Source organism: Lepidochelys kempii, chromosome 1 (assembly GCF_965140285.1).
Source record: "Lepidochelys kempii isolate rLepKem1 chromosome 1, rLepKem1.hap1, whole genome shotgun sequence".
NCBI lineage: Eukaryota > Metazoa > Chordata > Testudines > Cheloniidae > Lepidochelys > Lepidochelys kempii.
The window spans coordinates 322,200,896-322,226,891 of NC_136380.1; the positions used below are offsets into that span (position 1 = coordinate 322,200,896).

A 25,996-nucleotide genomic window follows, 5' to 3' on the forward strand; every position below is an offset into this window, starting at 1 on the left:
GCCAACTAGACATCGAGCCGTTGATCGCTACCTAGTGAGTCCAACAATGTAGCAAGCTTTCTGTCCACCTTACAGTGGGAGAGCATATCAAAAGCTTCACTACAGTGAAGGTATATCACATCCACCGCCTTCCCCACATCAACCGAGCCAGTTATCTCATGATAAAAGCAATGAGGTTGGTCAGGATGACTTGCCCTTGGTGAATCCTTTCTCTCCTCCAAGTGCTTCAAAATGGATTGCTTTGAGGACTTGCACTGTGATTTTTCTGGGGACTGAAGTGAATATTCTTTCCTATTACTTTCATCTCTTGTATTTTTCTTAATGTGAGTACATGTGAAGTATAAAGAAATATTTTCAGAGTACAGTACTCAGTTTGAATGAAAACAGTTCCACTCTTGCTGTCGCACATTTATAGCCCTGGTAGAGCTCCTAGGTTGATATTCACCGGTCTGTTGTGTTTGGGTCCCACTTCACTGGGATTTGGGTGCTTTAAGCTGGTGAATCTGAACAGAGTCCAGGCATTGCCCCTGGCTGGGGTCTCTAGGCACACTTTTATGGTACAGGTGCTCTGTCTAGCACCCATTTCTGAGAGCTGTAACCTCACAGTTCAACTGCCTAGCCTTTGGGACAAGTGCTTGCCCCCCCCCCACCACACCCTGTCAGGCTCCCCTGTAGCTGAAGCACACCCTATCCCAGAATTCCAGCTGTGTGGGTTCTCTGGGTTGGGTTTCACTCTTAGGGGCATGTGATAGTGAAGCCAACAGACACAAAGACTTTTCACAAGATTCTAAACATTAATCTTTATTTAGATACCAAAAGAGAGATACAGATGTAGACAGAATACCCTACCTCCATTTCCTTACCACTCCAGAGCATGTTTGGCTGTAGACCAGAGCCCTCTAAGGAGTCCACTGTCTCTCCCGCCATCTGCCTGTGTGTGGTTTCTTATCCAGAACATGAAGTCTTGCTCTCCTTCTCCCTTTCTCTCTCAAATGCTGATGAGACCTTCTTTTTCAGACACAATACACTGATTCTTCCACATGGTAATGTGATCCTGACACAGCTACAAAATGGGTAATATCAAGTTAAATGCTGAAAAGGATCTGCGGGTTATAGAATCATAGAAGTGTAGAACTGGAAGGGACCTTAACAGGTCATCTAGTCCAGTCCCCTGCAGTCAAGGCAAGGCTAAGTAATAACTAGATCATTCCTGAAAGGATCATTAACTGAATGTGTGTCAACAATGTGATGCAGCTGTGAAAGGCTAATATTTTACGATATATTAACAGGACTGTCATGTAAGATGTGGGAGGTAATTGTTTTGTTCTGCTTGGCACTGGTGAGGCCTCAGCTAGAGTATAGCATCCACTTTTGTGCACAACACTTTAGGAAAGATGTAGACAAACTGGAGAGAATCCAAGGGAGAGCAACAAAAATGATATAAGGTTTAGAAAGCCTGATTTATAAGGAAAGTAGGGCTGCCAAGCGATTAAAAAAAATTGTGATCGCACGATTAATTACGCTGTTAATAATAGAATACCATTTATTTAAATACTTTTGGATATTTTCTACGTTTTCAAATATATTGATTTCAGTTATAACACAGAATACAAAGTGTACCGTGCTCACTTTATATTTATTTTTATTACAAGTATTTGCACTGTAAAAAAAAACAAAAGAAATAATATTTTTCAGTTCACCTAATATAAGTACTGTACTGCAATCTCTTTATCATGAAAGCTGAATGTACAAATGTTGAATTATGTACCCAAAAAAAAGCTGCACTCAAAAACAGAACAATGTAAAACTTCAGAGCCTACAAGTCCACTCAGTCCTACTTCTTGTTCAGCCAGTTGCTCAGACAAACAAGTTTGTTTACATTTGAAGGATGTAATGCTGCCTGCTTCTTGTTTAAAATGTCACCTGAAAGTGAGAACAGGCATTCTCATGGCACTGTTGTAGCTGACATCGCAAGATATTTACGTACCAGAGGCGCTAAAGATTCATATGTCCCTTCCTGCTTCAACCACCATTCCAGGGGACATGTGTCCATACTAGGGTGCCCAGAGTCCCGATTTTTACAGGGACAGTCCTGATATTTGGGGCTTTGTTTTATATGGGTGCCTGTTATCCCCCCACCCCATGTCCCAATTTTTCACCCTTGCTGTCTGGTCACCCGAGTCCATGCAGATGATGGGTTCTGCTCAATAACAATCCAAAGCTAATGTACTCAATGCTTTTTTTGCCTCTGTCTTCACAAACAAGGTCAGCTCCCAGACTGCTGCACTGGGCAACACAGCATGGGGAGGAGGTGACCAGCCCTCTGTGGAGAAATAAGTGGTTCGGGACTATTTAGAAAAGCTGGACGTGTACAAGTCCATGGGGCCGGATGCGTTCAATCTGAGAGTGCTAAGGAGTTGGCAGATGTGATTGCAGAGCCATTGGCCATTATCTTTGAAAACTCATGGCGATCCAGGGAAGTCCCGGACGACTGGAAAAAGGCTAATATAGTGCCCATCTTTAAAAAAGGGAAGAAGGAGGATCCTGGGAACTACAGGCCAGTCAGCCTGACCTCAGTCCCTGGAAAAATCATGGAGCAGGTCCTCAAGGAATCAATTTTGAAGCACTTAAGGGAGAGGAAAGTGATCAGGAACAGTCAGCATGGATTCACCAAGGGCAAGTCATGCCTGACTAATCTAATTGCCTTCTATGATGAGGTAACTGGCTCTGTGGATGAAGGGAAAGCCGTGGATGTGCTGTTCCTTGACTTTAGCAAAGCTTTTGACACAGTCTCCCACAGTATTCTTGCCAGCAAGTTAAAGTGGTATGGGCTGGATGAATGGACTATAAGGTGGATAGAAAGTCTACCTCTCCTCCCAGTTTAGTGTCATCTGCAAACTTGCTGAGGGTGAAATCCACACCATCCTCCAGATCATTTAGGAAGATATTGAACAAAACCGGCCCCAGGACCGACCCTTGGGGCACTCCACTTGGTACCGGCTGCCAACTAGACATGAAACCATTGATCACTACCCATTGAGCCCGACAATCTAGCCAACTTTCTATCTAGGTACCAATGGGAGATTTCTAAAGACAGCTACAGCACTTGACCCAAGTTTTAAGAATCTAAAGTGGCTTCCAAAATCTGAGAGGGATGAGGTGTGGAGCATGCTTTTAGAAGTCTTAAAAGAGCAATACACCGATGCGGAAACTACAGAACCCGAACCACGAAAAAAAGAAAATCAACCTTCTCCTGGTGGCATCTTACTCAGATAATGAAAACAAATGTATGTCAATCATAGAATATCAGGGTTGGAAGGGACCTCAGGAGGTCATCTAGTCCAACCCCGTGCTCAAAGCAAGACCAATCCCCAATTAAATCATCCCAGCCAGGCCTTTGTCAAGCCTCACCTTAAAAACGTCTAAGGAAGGAGATTCCACCACCTCCCTAGGTAATGCATTCCAGTGTTTCACCACCCTCCATGTGAAAAAGTTTTTCCTAATATCCAACCTAAACCTCCCCCACTGCAACTTGAGACCATTACTCCTTGTTCTGTCATCTGCTACCACTGAGAACAGTCTAGATCCATCCTCTTTGGAACCTCCTTTCAGGTAGTTGAAAGCAGCTATCAAATCCCCCCTCATTCTTCTCTTCTGCAGACTAAACATCCCCAGTTCCCTCAGCCTCTCCTCATCAATCATGTGTTCCAGTCCCCTAATCATTTTTGTTGCCCTCCGCTGGACTCTTTCCAATTTTTCCACATCCTTCTTGTAGTGTGGGGCCCAAAACTGGACACCGTACTCCAGATGAGGCCTCACCAATGTTGAATAGAGGGGAACGATCACGTCCCTCGATCTGCTGGCAATGCCCCTACTTATACACCCCAAAATGCCATTGGCCTTCTTGGCAACAAGGGCACACTGTTGACTCATATCCAGCTTCTCGTCCACTGTCACCCCTAAGTCCTTTTCTGCAGAATTGCTGCTTAGCCAGTCGGTCCCTAGTCTGTAGCGGTGCATGGGGTTCTTCCATCCTAAGTGCAGGACTCTGCACTTGTCCTTGTTGAACCTCATCAGATTTCTTTTGGCCCAATCCTCTAATTTGTCTAGGTCCCTCTGTTTCCTATCCCTACCCTCCAGCGTTTAGTGTCATCTGCAAACTTGCTGAGGGTGCAATCCACACCATCCTCCAGATCATTTAGGAAGATATTGAACAAAACCGGCCCCAGGACCGACCCTTGGGGCACTCCACTTGGTACCGGCTGCCAAGTAGACATGAAGCCATTGATCACTACCCATTGAGCCCGACAATCTAGCCAACTTTCATGGCAAAGAGTTTGCTACTACAGTTCTTGAATGAGATGGATTGAAAAATACTATTTCTTTTGTTTGTGATTTTTACAGTGCAAATATTTGTAATAAAAATAACACTTTGATTTAAATTTACACAGAATACAATATATATGAAAATGTAGAAAAACATCCAAAATATTTAATAAATTTCAATTGGTATTCTACTGTTTAACAGTGCAATTAAAATTGCGAATAATTGCTATTAATTTTTTTTAGTTAAGCGCGTGAGTTAACTGCGATGAATCAACAGCCCTAAAGGAAAGGTTTAAAAAAACTGGGCATGTTTAGTCTTTAGAAAAGAAACCTGAGGGGACACTTGATAAGTCTTCAAATATGTTATGGGGTGTTATAAAGAGGATAGTGATCAATTGTTTGCTATGTCCCTTTAAGCCCATTACTACAAATCCTACCTTCATCTGCACCATGGGAGCATAAGGTTAGATATTAGAAAATGTTTCCTCATTTTCCTAATTCTAAGGGTAGTTAAGGGTAATTATACAGACTTTCAATCACCATCATTTGAGGTTTATTAACAACAGTTTGGACAAACACTTGTCAGGGATGTTCTGGATTTATTTGGTCCTATCTTAGCACAGGGGGCTGGGCTTGAGGACTTCTTGAGGTCCCTTCCAGCCCTACATTTTTGTGTCTTTATAGTCTTTAAAATTGCACTTCTTGTGATTAGAATACCACACTGACCTTCCCTGTGCTTGCTTTTCTTGTGTGTTACAATAAAACATCGGTGTTCATTTTTAATTTATATATAAAGGAAAGAGAGAATCCTAAGTATTGTCACTTGCCAATGTCACATAAAATGTATATTAGCAAAGCAACAAGTAGCATACTGTATGCTGAGACTTTATTTCTTTATAGATATATCCATTTCAAGAACAATCTCAACTTCAGTTACATCAGGTAATTATCCTAACATCATTCTGAAGAGCTGATGAGGAACTAAACAGTTAGAAACACAATATTAGCCAGTGTTTGTAGCATTTTTCTGGTACTTGTGTATTTAAATGTATATGTGTCACAGTTTTCAGCCAGCTATGTTCATATTCCCCCTCTGTGGCCCAGCAAGGGCTCCCACTTCAGGTTTCCAGCTCCCAGCCATCACCTCTCTTGGGAGAGACTGGTGTCTCTCTTCCTCCTTACCAGGGATTTTAAGGCAGCGTGGCTCCCTGCCTGACATTGTGATATCCCCAGCAAGCCAAATTGCCGAAGAGGCCAGTGCCTGCACTTTGCTTTCACTCCAAGGGCTCTGAGCAATGTATTGCCCCAAGTTATAAGTTACCACTGAGTTCCTTCTGAGCAAGTACATTTATTCTTAAGGTAAAAGAATTAAAGAGAAAACACATTTAAAGGAACCTACACACATGTTTCAGAGCTTACCAGAAGTCATCCCTCAACTCCAATTTACAGTAACTCCTCACTTAAAGTCGTCCCGGTTAACGTTGTTACATTGCTGATCAATTAGGGAACATGCTTGTTTAAAGTTGTGCAATGCTCCCTTATAACGTAGTTTGGCAGCTGCCTGCTTTGTCCACTGCTTGCAGGAAGAGCAGCCCATTGCAGCTAGCTGGTGGGGGCTTGAAACCAGGGTGAAGCGGCAGCCCCCCATCAGCTCCCTGCTCCCCTAAGTTCCCTGTGCGGCAGCTGCCTAGCAGGCTACCAATTGCCGGCAGTTCAGATGTCCCTCCCCCCACTGCCATGTGCTGCTCCTGCCCTCTGCCTTGGAGCTGCTCCCTGGAGCGTCCTGCTTGCTGTGCAGGGGAGGGGGGAAGAAGGGGGCTAATGTCAAGGTGTCCCCCTCCCCCCTATGCCTGCCCCCCACTTAAACCTTCTCCATATAGAGCAGGGTGGGGACACAACAGGGCTCAGGACAGAGAGAGCTTGCTGGCCGCAGCTGCTGTCTCAACTTCCTGATCTATTTAAAAAGGCAATGTACTTAGAGTGATGTCAGTGTACTTAAAGGGGCAATGTGTATCTCTCTCTCTCCCCTCCCGCCCACACACACAGGGTTTGTGTCTCTGTCTGCCATGCTGTCTCCCCTCCCACCATTTGTGCTGCCTTGTAGAGTGTGAGGCTACATTAACAATGTGTTAACCCTTGAGGGCTCAGCTGAATGCTAGTTCATCATTTAGCAGTAAGGCATTCCCTGGGAAATATCCCACCCTCTTCCACCCTCTAACTTCACCACCTCAACCAAGCTTCACAATCATCATTGCTGTGTACAATATTAAATTGTTTGTTTAAAACTTATACTGTGTGTGTGTATATGTGTGTATTATTTCAGCCAGGACAAACTCGTAGGGCTAGTCTACAGTACCGCGCTACATCGGTGCAGCTGCACCACGTCTGGTGAAGACACGCTTCGCTGACAGGAGAGCGTGTCCTGCTTACATAGCATGGGGAGGACATGCTTTAAGTTGATGTGACTTGGGTTGGTCAGGGGGGTGATTTTTTCATACACCTGAGCAAAGTAAGTTACATCGATTTAAGCGGTAGTGTAGACAGGCCCATAATGAGCTACACTGTACATATAGGGTCTGATACTGATCTCACACATAGAATCCTCAAATATTAGGGTTGGAAGGGACCTCAGGATGTCATCTAGTCCAATCCCCTGCTCAAAGCAGGACCAACACCAACTAAATCATCCCATTACACCGGTGTAAATAGCAATGAACTCCACTAACACATTGCAGTATAGTGTAAAACTATTATGGGGTTAGTAGTTTGGGTGTGTGGATTATTTTCAAGGGGAATAATTGCTCCACAAATTCTCTGAGAGAGTTGTCCTACTATTTACTTCTGTGGGTGGTTATGATATTTCAGGCTGTTGCAGATAAAGCCATCCTGTTTGGGGATGATTTTAGTAGGGTGCCTTTTGTAGCTTGCTCTATGCATTTGTATTTGAGCACCTACTTGTGGAAACTACCCGCTCTATCGGGGAAGGAATAGACTGCGGTGGATAAGGATCCTAGGCTACTGTTCGTTGACCCTACATTTTCACACAATGTTCTATTGGCAGAGTGAAGTGAGGCCCTACATTCATCTCGATGACATTTGTCCATCTGTATGTAACGTGACAACTTTTCAGAACCATGTGGGAATGTTCTCGGTATTAGTCTCACTCTTGAGCTAGTATTTGGACTGAGATTGGAGGAGGGAGAGCTGGAAAATTTACCCCTATCATGGAGTACATTTTTCTTAACTTGCTTAAGGTTGGGGCAGTCTTCTCCTGTGAAGACAGTAGACTTGTCTGGTGTCTGTACAGTGTCTAGCACTAGTACAGTAGGGCTTTGTAAGTTAGTGTAGTCATCCTAGATGGAACTGAGATTTCTCAAACCATGGTTTGAACTAGTACTCACCACTAATGAGTAAGTAGTTTCTCTGAAGAATGTGCAAGATCCTTTTCATCACTGGTTTCAGAGTAACAGCCGTGTTAGTCTGTATTCGCAAAAAGAAAAGGAGTACTTGTGGCACCTTAGAGACTAACCAATTTATTTGAGCATAAGCTTTTGCGAGCTACAGCTCACTTCATCGGATGCATACTGTGGAAACTGCAGAAGACATTATATACACAGAGACCATGAAACAATACCTCCTCCCACCCCACTCTCCTGCTGGTAATAGCTTATCTAAAGTGATCACTCATCACACACATTGTAAGGAGATCAAATTGAGGATTTGTGCTGGAAATGGCCCAACTTGATTATCATACACATTGTAAAGAGAGTGTTCACTTTAGATAAGCTATTACCAGCAGGAGAGTGGGGTGGGAGGAGGTATTGTTTCATGGTCTCTGTGTATATAATGTCTTCTGCAGTTTCCACAGTATGCATCCGATGAAGTGAGCTGTAGCTCGCAAAAGCTTATGCTCAAATAAATTGGTTAGTCTCTAAGGTGCCACAAGTACTCCTTTTCTCTTTTCATCACTGTCATTGGTGCTGCCCAGTCGAAGTCAGATGTGAAACCCATGACTGTATTGTGAATTAAGGTTACTCCTGTCTGGGGAAGGCTGTAAGCAGAGACAGATCTAGCCCTCAGCTGCTAGAAACACTCTACAGCAGCGGTGGAGTCAAGATGCTATCCTTATACTCTTTTAAATAAAAGTTAACTTTTTAGAAAGATTAGGCAGATTAGTGCCCATCATACACTCTAGTAGGCCCCTTAAATGTTATTTAACTCACCCAAAATCTTGTATAACAATATATAGGCTTGTGTGTAGGCTGCTTGAAAGCTTTTCCTAATTCAGAATATGTCTCTTGCTTTAGGGCAGGGTTAACTAGAGAGAACTATGTGACAGTTTGAGCAATTTTTGTGTCAGCTTATGAACTCCATTTTTCTTTTGAGAATGCCAGTTGTATTAGAACCTCTGTTTTGAATGTAATCTTAAGTGTAGCTTTGAGCATTCTTTGTGTACCAGGAGTTTGATTTATTAGCACAGAGACTGTCTGGAAAGTTGTGATAGAGCAATTAAGGGGTTAACTAGGGAACCAGAACTCCCACAGCCATTTAGACTGTAGGGAGAATGAGTCTAACATCTGGAGGCTCAGGAGGACTGAGGCACTGCTTCCAGGATCTAAGTAACATCTCACTGCCCAGGAAGGGTGTCTGACACACACAATCTGCTGCACCAGGAGAGATTTCCTGAGACCCAGATTTAGGAACAGTGATCAGTCGCTACCCAGAACCAAAGAGCTTAACTACATGTGTGATTCAGCAGTTGGAGCCCATCACAACAGAATGACGTTTGTCCAGAGAGTGGTACTGGTCTAGGCTGTGACAAACATATTGTGTTTTTTGCACCACACTTGGTACTGGCTGCCAGTCAACTTCTGGTTGAGTCAGTGTTTCCAGTTAAATCTATATACAGGTCCTAGGGCTTGGATACTTCTCTGACCTGCCATGCTGCCTGCTTACCTTTCTCTAGAATGCTTAAACTAAACTCCCAAGATTAAGAACTAAGGGGATTGTTGGACAGAGTATTTTTAGTAGCAGGTGTGTCTCTGGAATTTTCTCTTGCCAGGAATACATCTGAACCTTAGCCTGGCCACGATTCAGAAGGAATCGTGAAACTTGTCGGGCTAACTTTCTACCTGCTGCTGGCTCAATTTTCTCTCATTTTTTGATTAGTGAAATTTTCTTGATGTGTCTTTAAAATGGTGTTGGTTGTGATGTAGGATTACCTTTAATCTAAACCATGTAAAAGGAGCCCGGATACTTATAAATGCTTGCAATAATATGTATTTAAAAGTTTGTATGAAATTATTGTTACCTACGGGGTTAGACCGCTTTCTTTTCTTTCTAGTGTATAGAAAATGTGTAATAAAGCAATGTGCCTTCTGTTACTTCTCCTAGCAAACATGCCAATGAGTATCCTATCCAGAATCTTCGTTTATATTTTATCTAATTGGAATCTCTCATTTTAATTTTAACATGTCCAGGAGATAGCAAAATGAACAATCATTAAAAGTTTGTTTTTTGTTAATGCAACACAGAATTGCCCTTAATATTGAAGAATATCTGAGTAACTTATACAGTTCAGTAATAGAATTAAAAACACAAACAGAGCAGAAATTATATCTTTCTCCCTTTTGTTTCTTGTCCTCCTGCTCTTGACTGCTTCATGTCTAGCCAGGTCAGGCAACTACATTTTGAAATCCCCTTACATAAATGACAGGTTTCAGAGTAGCAGCCGTGTTAGTCTGTATTCGCAAAAAGAAAAGGAGTACTTGTGGCACCACTCAAATAAATTTGTTAGTCTCTAAGGTGCCACAGGTACTCCTTTTCTTCTTACATAAAAGGTTCTATTCTTTGATTATCAAGAGAGCTGACCATTATTATAGTCTTAATCATGGTTAAACTGCAGCTAGCAATATTCAATAAATTAAGTTACATTTATGCTCTAGAGTCTGTTTAGAAACAGAAATAGCTATGGTTGGCTTGCCACACACTCCTACTCTTTTTAGCCTTGATAAATTTAACAATTATTTGTACGGTGAAATCTCATTTTTTTTTTCATGTACTTCCCACTTTTTTAATATAGTCAGGCTTCTGAAATAACAAGATCATCACGGTGTAAGGGTGATGTAGAAATTAGATACCAGTAAGCTTTTCTTCAGTACCAGGAATAGGATTGAAACAACAACAACAATTAGAATTACAAAACACTTTATTTGAAGATTTATTTGCCCTTCTGTCATGACTGGGGGAGGGTCGGGGAGAGTGATGGGCTCATGGTTGGGCCAATTTTGAGTGAGTGGTGTTGTGACCCTGTATTCCTGATTTATGTCCTTGGTTGTGCATGGCTTAGTTCAAAGCTGTTTGTCTGATATTTACCTACATAGTCTTTACATTTGATATGAAATACACATTTTACACTTCTATGTTTTGAGGCTATTTTAATGTGTTTTGTATTGTTAATGTTCAGTTTTCATGTATGGATGTTGTGTTTGTACAGGAAATTATTTTGTGCCCGCCTCAGAGATTATTGTTGTAGAAGAAACTGAAATTGACGAGAAGCAATGTAGTAGTGGAAAATGGCAAAAAATGGGAAAGCCGCATGCTTTCACAGGTAGGGAAACTACTCCTATTTTCAGAATGCTGTAGTAATCTGTAGATATTGTAAGGGGGACTTGAATCTAAGAGCTGTACAAAGAGTTTTTTATAAACAGAACTATTGGTCAAGAGCCTGGCTTTTTATTATTGTTAAAGATGTTTTAATCAAATCTTTCCTTCATGGCTCATCTCCTTCTCTTTGGTCCCACAATGGAGTCATAACCCTTACTTACTACATCTCACTGTTGCGAAGTAAATATTGTGGCATCATAGATTCTGTATTACTCCACTAGAAAATCAAATAAGAGATGCTGTCCTCACGAAAACTCCAATCATTATTAATGATCAGACTGTGTGAGAAAAGATCTTTCACACATTTTTCGACGTGTGAAGACTTTCTTTTATGTAAGCACTTATGTACAATCAAGTGAGATACAATGGTACTCTAACCTGCTTAGTGATATAATGGCAATCCTCTGTACTGCTAACTGTGGAAAGGGGACTTGAATGTACTTGTCCAAGGCTTTATGGAAGGACTAAATGTGAGAAAATAGTCTGTAATGATTTGGTGGTTCTCTTCCACCCACACACATGCTTCTCAAGAGACTGAAATTGGCTTTCAGATTCTCCCTCTTCCTTTCAGCTTCCTGCAAGCTGATGTGATATTTAAAAGGGGGTACTGAGGACTGGGTGTTTTTTCTGACATGAACTTTGCAAGCTTTATATGGCATATAAATTTTTCAAAACAAAAGAAATTCAGGCAGTATGAATGCTGCAACTCTTGTAAGCAACCATGTAATAACCTATTGTCCTTTCCTCTGGGCATGCTGAGAAGTATCTTTAAAAAATCATTCACATTTGAGCAGTTACTGTAAGCTGAAATGTGTCAGGGAGGAATTACTGTTTTTTAAATTGTGAAAAATACTTGGAATGTTGCCCTCTTACAAACACACACACAAAGTTTTCCTATTAGAATTATGAGAAATAGAAACATTCCAGAAGGGGGTAGTAGTGTCTTTTGGTTCATTAATATATTGTCTTTTAAATATGTTGCACAGATTTTTAAAACTAGGCTTCAGCACACAATTAAGTATATTTCATTGTTGCAATAAATGTAGAATACATAAATGTCTTTCTTTTTCTTTTTTTATATAGTATATTACATGAAAAGAGCACAAAAACACCGCTGGCGGTGCAGCGAAGTAACATTTTCGTGCGTTGATGAGCAACTGTGTAACCAGTGGATACAGGCACTTAAAGAACTACTTGAGTTACAGAGTAAGTTGTTCGACTAAATTACTGAAATATACAACATTATTTTCATGGCACCTACAGCAGTTTAGTTAAGTTTCTATTAATGTGGCTAACTCAGCCCTTAAGCTCAGCTCATGCCCTCCTAAGGGAGAGCAGTTGGGGATAGGAGGTGTGCTGCATTTGAACTAGCAAGTATCTGATTCTCCACTGTCACAAGGTGCAAGGCAGCATAGTCATTAATACCTGTGGAAAGTGAATGTCAAACCCTAACAGATCAGAATAGTAGGGTTCTTATTCATTTGTCCAAGTGTAAATGACTGTGAAGAGCACTGGAGAATGTGGGGCCTGCAGACTTTCCATAGTATTGTGATTTGAATGAATGAGAGGAGTTTTTGGATACATTCATGCTGACAAGGAATCCCAGACCACTGCATAAACATTTGTATGTTAGCCGGGGTAATGCTGCTACAGAATAGCCATTCCATCCATAGTATCTCCTGCACCTTCCGAAACTTCATTAGATTCAAAAACACACTGCTGCTTAAGCTCTTCTTCCCCGCACCCCACATATCACTTGTATTGATTGAAAATCCTCTGGAGCATGGACTATGGGCCTGTCTACGCTTAAAATGCTGCAGTGGCACAGCTTCAGTGGTTCACTAAAGATGCTTCCTATGCCAGCAGGAGGTGTTCTCCTGTTGGTGTAGCTAATCCACTTGCCCGAGAGGCGGTAGCTAGGTTGATGGGAAAATTCTCCTGTTGATCTAGTGATCTAGTTGATCTGGAGAGGGGTTAGATCAGTTTATTGCATCGCTCAGGGGTGTGGATTTTTCACACCCCTGACCAGCGTAGCCTTGCCAACTTTATTTCCTAGTGTAGACCAGATCTATGTGTTTGTAAAACACCTAGAATTATGGGCCTCTAACTACAAGCCCGGTATAACTATTTAGTAATAGTAAACTTCCCAGAGCCTTAAGCACTGGGAACAAACATCTGCTAATAACTTTGTTAATGTTTCTTCCAATAAAACAAGTTACAGTGCTCACACCAGTGTCAGCTACTTCAGAGTGCTTGGTAGTTGCTGGCTGCATAGTTCCTGTTATACCAGTATTGCTTTGTTTTTGAAGTACTTTGTATGCATTACTTATGAAAGGAGGAGACCAAAGAGACACAATCCTCACTCAGTTTTCCTATTCTGCACCTATTGTGACTAGGCGTTTGCCTTAACTGGGAATTGCTTGCCTTGGGTATTTGTTCAGAATCTTAATGTTGCTTAAAACTACTTTTAAAAATAAGCTAGAGGGAATTATTGTTCAATGGTTTTAATGTTATTCTGGTCCTTATCAGTGAGCTGTCCAGAAGCTTGATTATGTGAACCCTTTGGTTTCATCGATTTTGAGGTCAGAAGGGACCATTGGCTCATCTAGTCTGACCTCCTATGACACAGGACAGAGAATTTCACCTAGTTACCCCAGTGTTGAGCCCAATAGTTTGCTTAAGGCTTATGGGATCTCTGTGTATGGCCACACATATGAATATGTATGATTTGATATCGTCTGGAAAATTTCCTTACTGAGTTAAGAGGTGCAACTTTCCTCTCAGGTATAACACATACTGATAAGCTCTTCAGGATATCTTCCTCTATCTTGCCACATCTACACAGTGGTGAAATTTTGCATCTAAGACATGAAATCAGGGCCCCAATCTTGATCAGGGCCAATGGACATTGCTCTAATAAAATACTAATTTATCAGATTACATTCAATACTATGCTAGAGACGTTGAGAAAGGTGAACTTGCCCTTTTTGTGGTTGGACCAAGAGAGTGAATTATACAGTTTTAAATCTGCACTTCTGGAATAGGTGTCTGAGAGAGAAGCTAGTGTGCCTTTTCTGGTATTGAGGACAAGCACATCTGAAATCATAATTTTATCAGAATGTCTTTTGTAAAAATTGCACTTTAGGATTTCCTCGTTTGTCTAAATAATTTCTGTATTAAATGTACTCAGTTTAAAAATAAATGCTATGGTCAGCCAGCTCTGAATGTCAAGCTGGGTGCTTTTCTTCTCATGCAATATCACCATTAATAAAAGCTCTGCTGGGCAGACTGGGCTCAAAATTATTTCTGCAGCTTTGTGTTTAGATTGTGCCTTCAGCAACGTATGTGCAACTCCAACAGTTACAATGGATTTGCTCATGTGTAAGTGTCTGAAATTTAGTAAACCATGGTGATGCAGAAAAAGGAGTATAATCCAGTTTCTTTCTTTCTCTCTCTTTTTTTTTTTTTTTTAGTTTTGTCTCTGAATAATCACACAGGACATATCTTTGTGTAAAAAGGTGTTTGCATAAATATCTCTCTGGTACAGCCTGTAACACTATTCTGTGATGCTGAAGAATGAATTGAACATTAGGTTTGCAGGACTGATTCCAGGGACTAGTGAATGAGTTGCAATATACAGCCAGTGCTGGAAAAAAGTCTTGTCTATGCAATGTCCAATTTGGCTATATATGAAACCATGTTACTATAATACGGATAGCCTTGATTCTTTGCAAAGACCTAGGTGATACATTCAGTATTTATCTTATATTCCTTTCAAAGTTGTCTTAATTCAGCCAACCTGGTGCTTTTCACCATGTTCCAGTGCAGATGATATTTGTGATGAAGCTGGTCAAAATATAGGAATTTTCTGTGAATTTTTTTTTTCAAAAATTTGTTTGTGTTTTCCTCAAAGATTTAAATTTTGGAATTTTCAGTCAGTCCTGTGTTGGTTGGTTGGTTGTTTGTTTGAAACATACGAAGCTGTGAAAAGCATCTCACCTTGAGTCTCAAAATTTGGGCTAACTGGCCTTAGGTTACCAACGGTTTTAGAAAGGGACAATGTGGTTGAAGGTCTGTCATGAGATCTAGATTCTATTTCTGTTTCAATCGCAGATTTCCACTTAGCTCTTGGCCAGTTTACTAATGTCTCTTTTCGTTAATCTTACCTTTTTAAATAGGGATAATAATCAGTACCTCCATAGAAAAACTTTGAATCTTAATTAATTAATGTTATCAAAGCACAGATATATCCTAAGACCCTCTAGCAGTGGAAAGCATTCTCATTTAAGGTGTCTAGTTGAATAGCCCTGTTGTGATAGGTGTTTTTGGTTCCTTGACTCGACTGACTTTGGGGTCAAACTGAAGTCCTTTCAGCCAGACTTCAGACAGTAATGGTAGATATTCTTACATTATATTGAGTTCAGATCTTCAGAGCAGTTTCCCGCAGTTCAGAATATGCTTTTACAAAATATACTTACCACTTTTCTATCACATGAAGGATCATTCAATTGCCTGTTACAAAAGCTATTTTCTAGAATTCTATTCATAAAATACCTTCTGTACAGACATATTTCTGTATTCATCTCACCCACAGGATGCATACAGTTACTATGCTCATTTTTTCCAAGAAGAAGATAATATGCCTCTTTCCAGTTGCCACCTTAGCTTGTATCTTATTGGTAGCTCTGATGCCATTGTCATTTCATTTAGTGGAAAGGCAAGGTGAATGCAGAACTGCCTGAAAGTAATATGAACTTTCTGCTGCTCTTTCCATATAATAAGGAACCCATTTAATCCTCACACTAAGGAGTTTTAATAAAATCTTTTATTCAAATTGCCTCTGTTCACTAACAAAATATTTTATAAGAGTATGTATTTAAATGTAATAACTTAGAATTAAAAAATACATTTATCAAAACTGGCTTGTTTTTATACTCAAGTGCCTAACAATGTGGTGTGTTTGTTTCCCCTCTCCTCCCCCAGAATCTAGACCAAAGCAACTGCTAGTATATATTAATCCATATGGAGGAAAACGGCAAGGGAAGAGGATCTATGAACAAAAAGTGGCTCCATTGTTTAGTCTAGCTTCCATCTCTACAGATGTTATTAGTGAGTAATGTTAATATTTTACTTCAATCTCTCATTAAATATAAAATGAAATCTTTAAAGCAACTCTTCCTTACAGCTTAAGAAAATGTCTTTTTAGAATTCTGCTTTCTGCATTAATAAGTGCATGAAATGGAACAGTAACTGATTTCTAGCTAATTTAGCTATAGCCCTGCAATTCACAAATGAGGGTGATGTAGCAATGTACCATTTTATTTCAGTGACCATTTTGTAGGTAGTGATGCATCCAAGCTATTTAAGCTCTTAATTTATAAAACATATATCCTTCTTTTTCCACTTAAAATAAATAAATAAATAAAACTTGCCATTTAAAACTGCATAGGTAGTTACCCTGATGAAATAATTACTTTAAATGTTACAGCGACTCACAGTGAAAAATACATGTATGTGACACTTACATTTACATTTAATTTTTTTGTTTTCTCAACAAAGAATTTTCCTCGTATGTAGTACATGCATTTCTCATTTGTTTCCTTGTTGTAAAATCCATTAAAATGAAACATTTTGGTAAACCGAGACATTGTAATGGTTTTGTTTTCTGCTTGTATGTAATGTAGTTGTAGGTGTGTTGGTCTCAGGATGTTAGAGAGACAGGGTGAGTGAGGGAATATCTTTTATTGGACCAACTTTTGTTGGTGAAAGGTCCAGTAAAAGATATTCTCTCACCCACCCTGTCTCTCTATCTTTTATTGGACCTCTCACCAACAGAAGTTGGTCCAATAAAAGATATTGCCTCACTACCTTGTCTCTTGTTTTCTGCTTGACAGCCACATTCATTTGGTTTTGTTTATGGAACTTATGAAACATTACTTGATAAGTTTATGAAACTTAGCTTAATAGGAAGGCTTGAGTGAATAAGTGTGTTTGTTTGTTCTCCATAGTAACTGAACATGCTAACCATGCTAAGGATAACTTATTAGAAGTTAATATCTACAAGTATGATGGGTAAGTGATTTGATTTGATTTTTCCTGGCATATGTAGCTTAATTTCTGGAGAAGAGACTATTGTAACAAGATAGTTTATGGTAATGTGATAACTTTGATGATGAGATCATTGTAATAAACAGCATTTCAAAACAGGCGTCCGTTTCCTGCACCTGAATATGGATTTATTCTCAAAGGCAAAAATAGACTGTTTCAGGGGAGTCCAGTTAACCCCCTGAATTAATATTCTTCTTTGAATGGTGGTCCCTGTTGTATTCCATGGTGGGATTACGCATGTGCACCATGCACCCAGAGCCAGAGAATTTGGAAGTAGTGTCCGTTGGTCTGTGCATGTGCACTGGCTCACCTCATGCCTCCAACCGAGGTGTTAAAGGCGGGGTGGACTGACTTCCTCTCCACTTCCTTCTCACAGTCGTATGGTCCAGGTTGGAATCCTTCGTGTCCACAGCCTCTCATCTTAGACTATATCTTGTCTTTGAAAATGTCGGGTCTATCCATCAGCTCCTTAGGAGTTTACTTAGCAGTGGTCAGTCCATACCATCTACCTGCTTCAGGCTACTTGATTATCGTACATCCTCTAATCAATAGATTCTGGAAAGACTTAATAAGGACCTTTCTGCCTACTCAGAAGATTCCACCCCAGTGAGACCTGAATCTTGTTCCTTTAGTACTGACAAGGCCCCACTTTGAGCTTTTAGCTACTTGTTCCATGTCCCTCCTTTCCATGAAGGTTGCCTTTCTGATAGCTGTCATGTGAGTGAGAAGGGTTGGTGAACTGGGAGCAATGATGGCAGACCCTCCATGCACAGTGTTCCATAAACATCAGGTTTCTTTACATCTACACCCCAAATTCACCCCGAAGTAGTTTTGGAATTTCACTTTAACCAGACCATTCACTTACCTGTTTTTATCCTAAAACTTCACACTTCTGTAGAAGAACGAAGACTCCACTTCCTTGCTGTTTGACAAGCCTTGGCCTTTTATCTGCAGAGAACAAAACTAATCAGAAAATCCCCAAGACTGTTTGTCACCGTTGCAGAGAGGGTTAGAGAGCATGCCATGCCATCTCCACCAAGAGAATCTCCAAATAGATATCTGGCTACATTCTACTCTCCATCAACTCTTGAACACCGGGGCCTCCCAGGGGTAAGAGCTCATTCCACTAGAGCGCAAGCTACAACTAAAGTCTCTTCAGGACATACCCTTCCTGGACACCTGTAAAGTGGCCATGTGGAGTTCCATTTACACGTTTGCAAGGCATTATGCCCTGATGCAAGCCTCTGCTGCTGATGCCTCCTTTGGGATGGTGGATCTCTGCTCAACCCTACTGTCCACACCGTCCTCTTCCTTAGGTAATGCTTGTCAGTCAACTAGAGTGGTCCCTATTGTATTCCATCACTCGAAGAAGAAGAAGTGGTTAGTTACATGTAACTGAAGATTCTTCGAGATGTATGGTCCCTAGCTGTATTCCACAACCAGCCCTCCTTCCCCTCTGCTTCAGGTCTTCTATTATTTGTGGTGTAAAAGGAACTGGAAAGGTGGTCAGTCCGCCTTGCTCTTTATCAACTCAATCGGAGGCATGAGGTGTGAGCCAGGGTGCATGTGCAGACCAACGGATGCTACTTTCAAATTCTCTGGCTCCGGACACATGGTGCACATGCATAAATCCGCAGTGGAGTACAGATGTGTGGTTCCTATCTCGAAGAACCTCCAGTTACAGGTAAATAACCTCCTCTTACACTTACGTGAACTTTATATGCTAAGTTAGTCTATAGTTTTATGTACCAAATAAACACACTAAAACACTTAAATTAAGGCCCCAATTCAATTAGCACATGCTTAAGTTTTTTGTGAATCAGGGCCTAAAACCAGATACAGTCATAAGCACGTTTCAGCAGAGTTCAACCACCACTCAATATTACACTTCATTCCAAATTTCTGTACTTTGTTTTAAAAGCTAAAACTTTAAAAAGTCTGGCAATGAATAATTACAGGATCCAGTCACTTTTTCCCCATTGCCAAGTAATCCTTTACCAGTAGGTACACCTCACCTGATTTAGCCACCACTCCATTTTAATTTTGCTCCTGACTTGTTCTGTAGTTGGGGATTATGCTTTTGGATGTATACTGGTGTCCTAAATTCCCTCTAAGCTGCACAGCCACGCAGCTGCCTATTAAACACCGTGCAGGTGCTCAGGGCTGCAGTAGGAAGAGATGCTTCTCCCCAAGCCCCAGACCTGCTGCGGAACCTCTCCCACAGCCCCAACCCAGCCCAGCCCCAGACCTGAGTGGGCCAGGTGACCTGGCCCGGGGAGAGGCACCTCTCCCACTCAGCCCAGGTGCTACTGTGTGGGGAGAGCGAGAGCTGGGGGGAGTCCTCTCTTCCCACCGTAGCCCCAGGGAGCCCCACTGCACCTGAAATCCCTCATCCTCAGCCCTCACCCTCCTGCACCCCAATCCTCTGCCCCAGCCCTGAGCCCCTCATCCCCAGCCCCACCCCAGAGCCTGCACCCTCAGTCAGAGCCCTCATCCCCCCACACTGCAACCTTCTGCCACACCCCAGGGCCTGAACCCCCAGCCAGAGCCCTCAGCCCCACGCAACCACATGAATTTTATGTGCACCAATATGAAGGTGATGTGTCATATATCACCTCCATATTGGTGCACATAACAAAATTCATTCCGCACATGGGTGGGAAAAATTAGAGGGAACACTGCTGTTGACTTTGTATTAAATGTATAGAATTCAAAAGGGGTGATATTCAATTATATCAGAATTCTGTTTTCTTACAGTGTGGTGTGTTGGGGAAATGAAAATATATTTTTAAATAGAATTGGAATGATCGATCTGTTTGGTGGTATGAAATACGTGGATTATTTGGTATTATGGTTTAATGGAAATGTATTCAGACCATGCAAGAACATTGTAAAGAACATTAATATTGAATATTGGCAGCACTCCACCAAAACTTGTCCTTACGTTGCTCTTTAACAAAGTGCTGCTGTTTTTGAATTGCCCAGTTTGGCTTTTTAAATGGGTACTAAAAATTCCGCTTCAAGTAGATGCAGATGTGTATTCCACTTAGATGTGTGTGTATCCAGCGCGCTGGAGCCAGAGACTTTTGCTTAGCAGTATCTGTAGAGAGGAGGTGCTAACGGCTTGTGGTTGTGGCCACTTCCTTGGCTATGTGCTGCGGCAGCACCACCCTGACGCCCCTCAGTTCCTTCTCACCACCTGTGGCTGGAGTCTGAGCTCTGTGTGGTTGTAGTCTCACATTTAGTCTTTGTCTAGTTGATTGTATGTCTTTAGTTAGTAGTCAGTGGATAGTGGTCCCAGTGATTCCCTCACCGGGGTTTAAACATTGTCCTTTATGTGGAGGAGTGATCCCCAATAGTTACTCCCACACATAGTGCTTGCTTTGCCTTGGCAAGGCCCAACTTGAAAAGTGTTGTTCGATCTGTAGGTCATTCAAGAAGTGGACTCAGGTGACATGGGACCTCCGCCTCATGCAGCACCTACTAGTACAGGCCAGGCAGCCTGATCCGGTACTGAGGCCCTCCTCAGGCCAAAAATCACCCTTGGGCTTGGAGAGCATTGCCGCTTCTCATTCCAGGACAGGCGCATCTCCAAAGAGTCAGAGGAGCTGTTCTGTTGCCAGCACTGAGGAAGAGGTCTTATAAGACCAATCATGACTGCCCCAGATCGTGGGGCAGCTCCTCTGCCTCCCCCAGGAAAAGCATGCACTGGTTCTGGCGCACAGAATGGCATGGATACTTCTGACCCTTCCCTGGTACCAAATGCGAAGGGTAGAAACCCTGTACCATCAACTCTGGTTCAGACTCCGGGTATCTGTTGAGTCCAGTACTGATGAGGGAGATGCTGGTACCATGTCCATGTCATCAGCATACGAGGCAGCCGCAGACGACCTCTGCCTTTTGGTCTAGACCTCCCTGTTAGTCCAGGACTTTCCCAGGGCTGTGCCACGTATAGCCCCTCCGATGGAGTGAACTGCTGAACCCTCGTGTCTGTTGGCAGGCATCCAGACGTTCCCCTCCCCGTGGTGAGGATGGAGCTGGTACCAGAATTGGTACAGGGGACCTCTGCAACAGGACTGTCTTCAGCCCTGCTGCATTTGACACTGCAGATTCTCCACTGGTGGCTTTCACCATCCTTGATGTCGATTCGCTCTGGTACTGCTGTTTGCACTTGGACCTATAGGCACTGACTTTTGTTTTTGCCAGTGTGTGCTTTTGAAGAGGAGTGTGGGGCGGGGGGAGTGGAAGGGGGCACTCTGCCAGTTTTGGGGAGAGGTTATTTTCTCCATATTTATACACTTCTTCCATATTCTAGTTATTGAATGTGTCATTGATATCTTTACTATTTTAATAATTCAATTCTTATGAATTACATAAATACATTATCATAAATTACAGTATATTAAAATCATTGCAATCACTTACAAGCTGTCTTCACTAATGTCCCAGTTTAAAGACATTATGTCTCATTGTAGCTTTCTGGATGAAACTGTCAGCAATCTTATTTACATCTAATTCCCTGGTATTGTCTTGATGCACGTTAAGGACAGCTACATTATTCAGTTGTGGCTCTCCCATTGATGACTGGAGATAATTTTTAAATCTTCTGAAGTTGGAGAATGAGTTCAGGATGATACAGACATGGTGAGAAGGATTCTTATAAATTTGCAGTACTCTGGAAACATAATGTTTCCAGAGTACTGCAAATGGCTCCAAGATCTTTCTCTTGATGGATAACAGCTAATTTAGGCACCATCATTTTGTATGTATAGTTGGGATTATGTTTTGCCATGTGCATTACTTTGCATTTAACATGGAATTTCATCTGCCATTTTGTTGCCAAGTCACCCAGTTTTATGTGACTCCTTTGTAACGCTTTGCAGTCTGCTTTGGACTTAACGATCTTGAGTTATTTTGTATCATCTGCAAACTTTGCCACCTCACTGTTTACCCCTTTTTGCAGATTATTTATGAATATGTTGAATAGCACTGGGCTCAGTACAAGCTCCTGTAGGACACCACTATTTACTTTTTCTCCATTCTGAAAATGGACCATTTATTCCTGCCCTTTGTTTCCTCTCTTTTAACTGGAGTGCCTGATCATGCTTTCAGGGTCATCTAAAGATCCTTTATTTAATTTAATAACAAGCCTTTTGTTATCTTAATCACCCTGCCTCTGTTTATAAACTCCCTTCCCCAAGAGCAGAAGTTGTAGCAGCAGAGAACTCATCACATTCCACACTCAAACTCTGGCTCCTGGGTGCTGAGCACCCACTATTGTTTTTTCTGTGGGTGCTTGAGCCCCGGAGCACCCATGGAGTTGTCACCTATGTTTGGACCAACACTACCTGTGCCATCAGCATGCTTGGTACTGCCACATCAGGAGTGCTAATTTCTGCCACTTTCTAGGTGATGGATGAATCAGACTGCCGATTGGCTCCCTTTGGTGTCACTCCACCAATGTTGCTGAGATCCTGAGGCTCCGATTCAGAGTCGGAGTCATCATCCTCCCACTCCCTGTCACCTGATTAACTCTGGGGGCTGCCAGTGGACCAGTACAGCTTCCAGGGTTGGCGTGTGTGCTCTGGCCATGGTGGAGGTCCCTGTCTCAGCCCCCTATTGGCCACCAATGCCCTACCCGTTTCAGTGGCCTTGAACTCAGTGGGATGCTACTTGTTCATGGAGATCCCATTCTTCATCCCATTCAAAGCCAGTCACCCACCAGGTTGACAGTGATGGCTTTGGATCAACCGCAAGCCTGGGCATTAGAGGTCTTCCTCCCCATGGAGGTTGAGTCCTTCCTCCCTTAGTCCTCATTGCTGGATGATGCTGAGCTGCTTGGTTCATCTTCTTCTGCTCCAAAGGATTTTTAAGGTGTACAAGAACCTTTTTCACTGCGCATCCATGTAGAGTTCCTCCAAGAAAATGTCTCATATTGTTTCCTCTCCATCCTGACCTGTTCACTTAGAACCAGAGCCACACCCTCCATCCTGCAGTCAGCTCCCTGCACCTCATGGTATGGCTGTTGCATGGGTAAATGAGGAAGAATAGTGCTTGGAACCTGTCCAACAAGTGCTACTCAACAATGGGAAGTCCTCCACTAGGATGGCCTACTTAGTGAAATGGAACAGGTTCTCAGTGTGGCCCATGGGACCCACCTGACAGAGGCCTCCACCCAGTACATCTTGTGATATTTGTTACATCTTCAGAAATCTGGACTTGTGCTCAGTTCACTGAGAGCGCGTTTGGCAGCAATATCAGTATTCTATCCCCCAATTCAAGGGAAGTCAGGTTTTTTTCTAATACCATAGTGACAAGATTTCTGAAGGGGCTTGTCCACTTGCATCCTCTGGTCTGAGAACCCGTCCATTGTGGGATCTAAACATGGTTCTGGTTGCTCTGATGGGCCCTCTGTTCAAGTCCATTGTATCCTATCCTGTCTCAGAAAACCACGTTCCTGATAACCATCCTTTTGGCAAGAAGAGTGTGCGAGTTGCAGGCTGTGGTGGCTGAGTTGCTTTTCACACAGTTCTCCAAGAACAAGGTAACGCTGTGACCCACACCCAATGTTTTTATCCAAGGTGGTTTCTGTTTTATCTGAATTAGGCTGCGTATTTACCAGTGTTTTTCCCTAAGCTGCACTCTTCCCCCAGAAGATCAACACCTCCATACTTGATAACAGGCAATGTCTAGCCTTTTATATAGACATAAGAATGGCCCTACTGGGTCAGACCAAAGGTCCATCTAGCCCAGTATCCTGTCTTCCAACAGTGGCCAGTGCCAGGTGCCCCAGAGGGAATGAACAGAACAGGTAATCATCAAGTGATCCATTTCTGGTCACTCATTCCCAGCTTCTGGGAAATAGAGGCTAGGGACACCATTCCTGCGCATCCTGTTTCATAGTCATTGATGGGCCTATCCTCCATGAATTTATCTAGTTCTTTTTTGAACCCTGTTATGGTCTTGGCCTTCACAACATCCTCTGGCAAGGAGTTTCACAGGTTGACTGTGTGTTGTTTGAAGAAATACTTCCTTTATTTGTTTTAAACCTGCTGACTATTAATTTCATTTGGTGACCCCTAGTTCTTGTGTTATGAGAAGTAGTAAACAACACTTCCTTCTGTACACCGGTCATGATTTTATAGACCTCAATCGTATCTCCCCTTAGCCGTCTCTTTTCCAAGCTGAAAAGTCCCAGTCTTTTCAATCTCTCCTCATACGGAAGCTGTTCCATACCCCTAATTATTTTAGTTGCCCTTTTCTGAACCTTTTCTAATTCCAATATATCCAATCCCTATGTATAGACGGGACTAAACTGTTGCATGTTTTACCTTGCCTGTTCGGACCACATGAAGGGACAAGCAATCTCTGCACAGACCATCTCTAGATGGATAACATCCTGTATCAAGGCTGCATATGAAATACTTTTCACTGCACGTCTTCAGCAGATACGGGCTCACTCTACGAAGCCACAAGTGATGTTGATCGTGACATTTCCGTACTGGACGTTTGCAGGGAAGCCACGTGGTTGTCGATACATACATTTATGGATCATTATGCTATTACTGCAGCTTCCAGACTGGATGCAGGTCTTGGAAGGGCAGTTCCGTAATCCCTATTGCAGCAGACTTCGAGTCCCGCCTCCGGTTTGGTGTACTATTCGCGAGTGACCTAAGTGGAATATTCATCTGCATCTACTTGAAGAAGAAGAAATGGTTGGTTACTTACTGTAACTGGTTCTTTGACATGTATTTCCTGACCCACTCTCCATCCCCTCTACCTTGGAATCTCCTCTCATGGGTTGTCAGTGGAAAGGAATTGAGCGGGTGGAGGGGGGAATCGGGGCAGCGCTGCCTCACATAGCCAGAGGAGGGGCCACAGCTCCGAGGCACGAGCACCGCCCCTTTACAGGTACTGCTAGGCAAAAGGCTCGGGCTCTGACACACTGGGTGCGCACACACCTAAGTGGAATATATGTCTGCATCACATCTCAGAGAACCACAGTTACAGTAAGTAACCATTTCTGGTCTTTTTTCCCCCCATTTTAATTGAATATTTATGTAAAGCATTATAATTTAAAATGACCCAAACACTATGGTGAAAGTTAGCATACAGAGGATCAGACTTCTATCGTTTGTATTTAATTTTGTGTGTAAAAGTTAGATTGGTAAAGGTAATAAAAATAGAGGTGACTGAGGGAAAGAAACAATCTAGAGAAGAAAGGGAGAGGGAAGGAGGAGTCATAACATGGCCTACCAACGTATTCCACTGTTTCTATAGAGTCTACCCATATATCAATGAACTTATCATTTTTATTATGATTGGAGATCCTTTCCATCACTGCCATATTGGTATGCCAATCATTGGACTGGATTTTGATTTCCAGTACTAAAGAACATATCTTTTAGCCAAAAGTAGTTATGTCACAAATTTTTAGTATTTAAGTTCTATATCTAGAAAAGGAAAGCATTAAGGAGGATAGTTTAGAATACAAATCCTCAATCCCTTAGGCTCTTTTGAAAATTTCCCCTGTAAAGTTTAACATGGATAAAAGACTCTGCTTCTCCTGTCCCTCTCTTCCACTTCAATGTTAGTGTGAACTATATGCATCCTATCACAAGCACTGTATATTTTTAAACTCTTCTACTACTACTACCACCAGTCATCACTCCATCAGAATACTAATATATTTCTCTTGAGGAAGCCCAGAAAAATAAAACAAAACCCGTGATTTCTCGGAAAAGCCATTTTGGAGAGATGAACCAAAATACTGAATAATTTTTACGATGGCAACAGGAAAAAAATTTCAACACCACAAATTTTTAAACTCCTTTTCTGACTTCCCAGAAAAATTCTACTCTACAATAAAATGAGGAATGTTAAGTTTAGGGAAATT

At 42.0% G+C, this 25,996-nt stretch overlaps 1 protein-coding gene across 7 annotated transcripts in view; it reads left to right on the plus strand.

The window, feature by feature from the left end:
- Nucleotides 1–25,996, plus strand: part of CERK (ceramide kinase) — a 74,669-nt gene that overhangs the window by 12,752 nt on the left and 35,921 nt on the right. For 2 of the 7 annotated variants that reach the window (XM_073328361.1, XM_073328359.2), the window contains exons 2-6: nucleotides 5,227–5,268; nucleotides 10,823–10,936; nucleotides 12,076–12,198; nucleotides 15,976–16,101; nucleotides 17,001–17,064. In XM_073328361.1, coding sequence (XP_073184462.1) covers nucleotides 5,227–5,268; nucleotides 10,823–10,936; nucleotides 12,076–12,198; nucleotides 15,976–16,101; nucleotides 17,001–17,064 — 469 coding nt within the window. The remainder of the gene's footprint in view (nucleotides 1–5,226; nucleotides 5,269–10,822; nucleotides 10,937–12,075; nucleotides 12,199–15,975; nucleotides 16,102–17,000; nucleotides 17,065–25,996) is intronic. The other 5 variants (XM_073328366.2, XM_073328362.2, XM_073328364.1 and 2 more) reach the window with 3 other exon arrangements.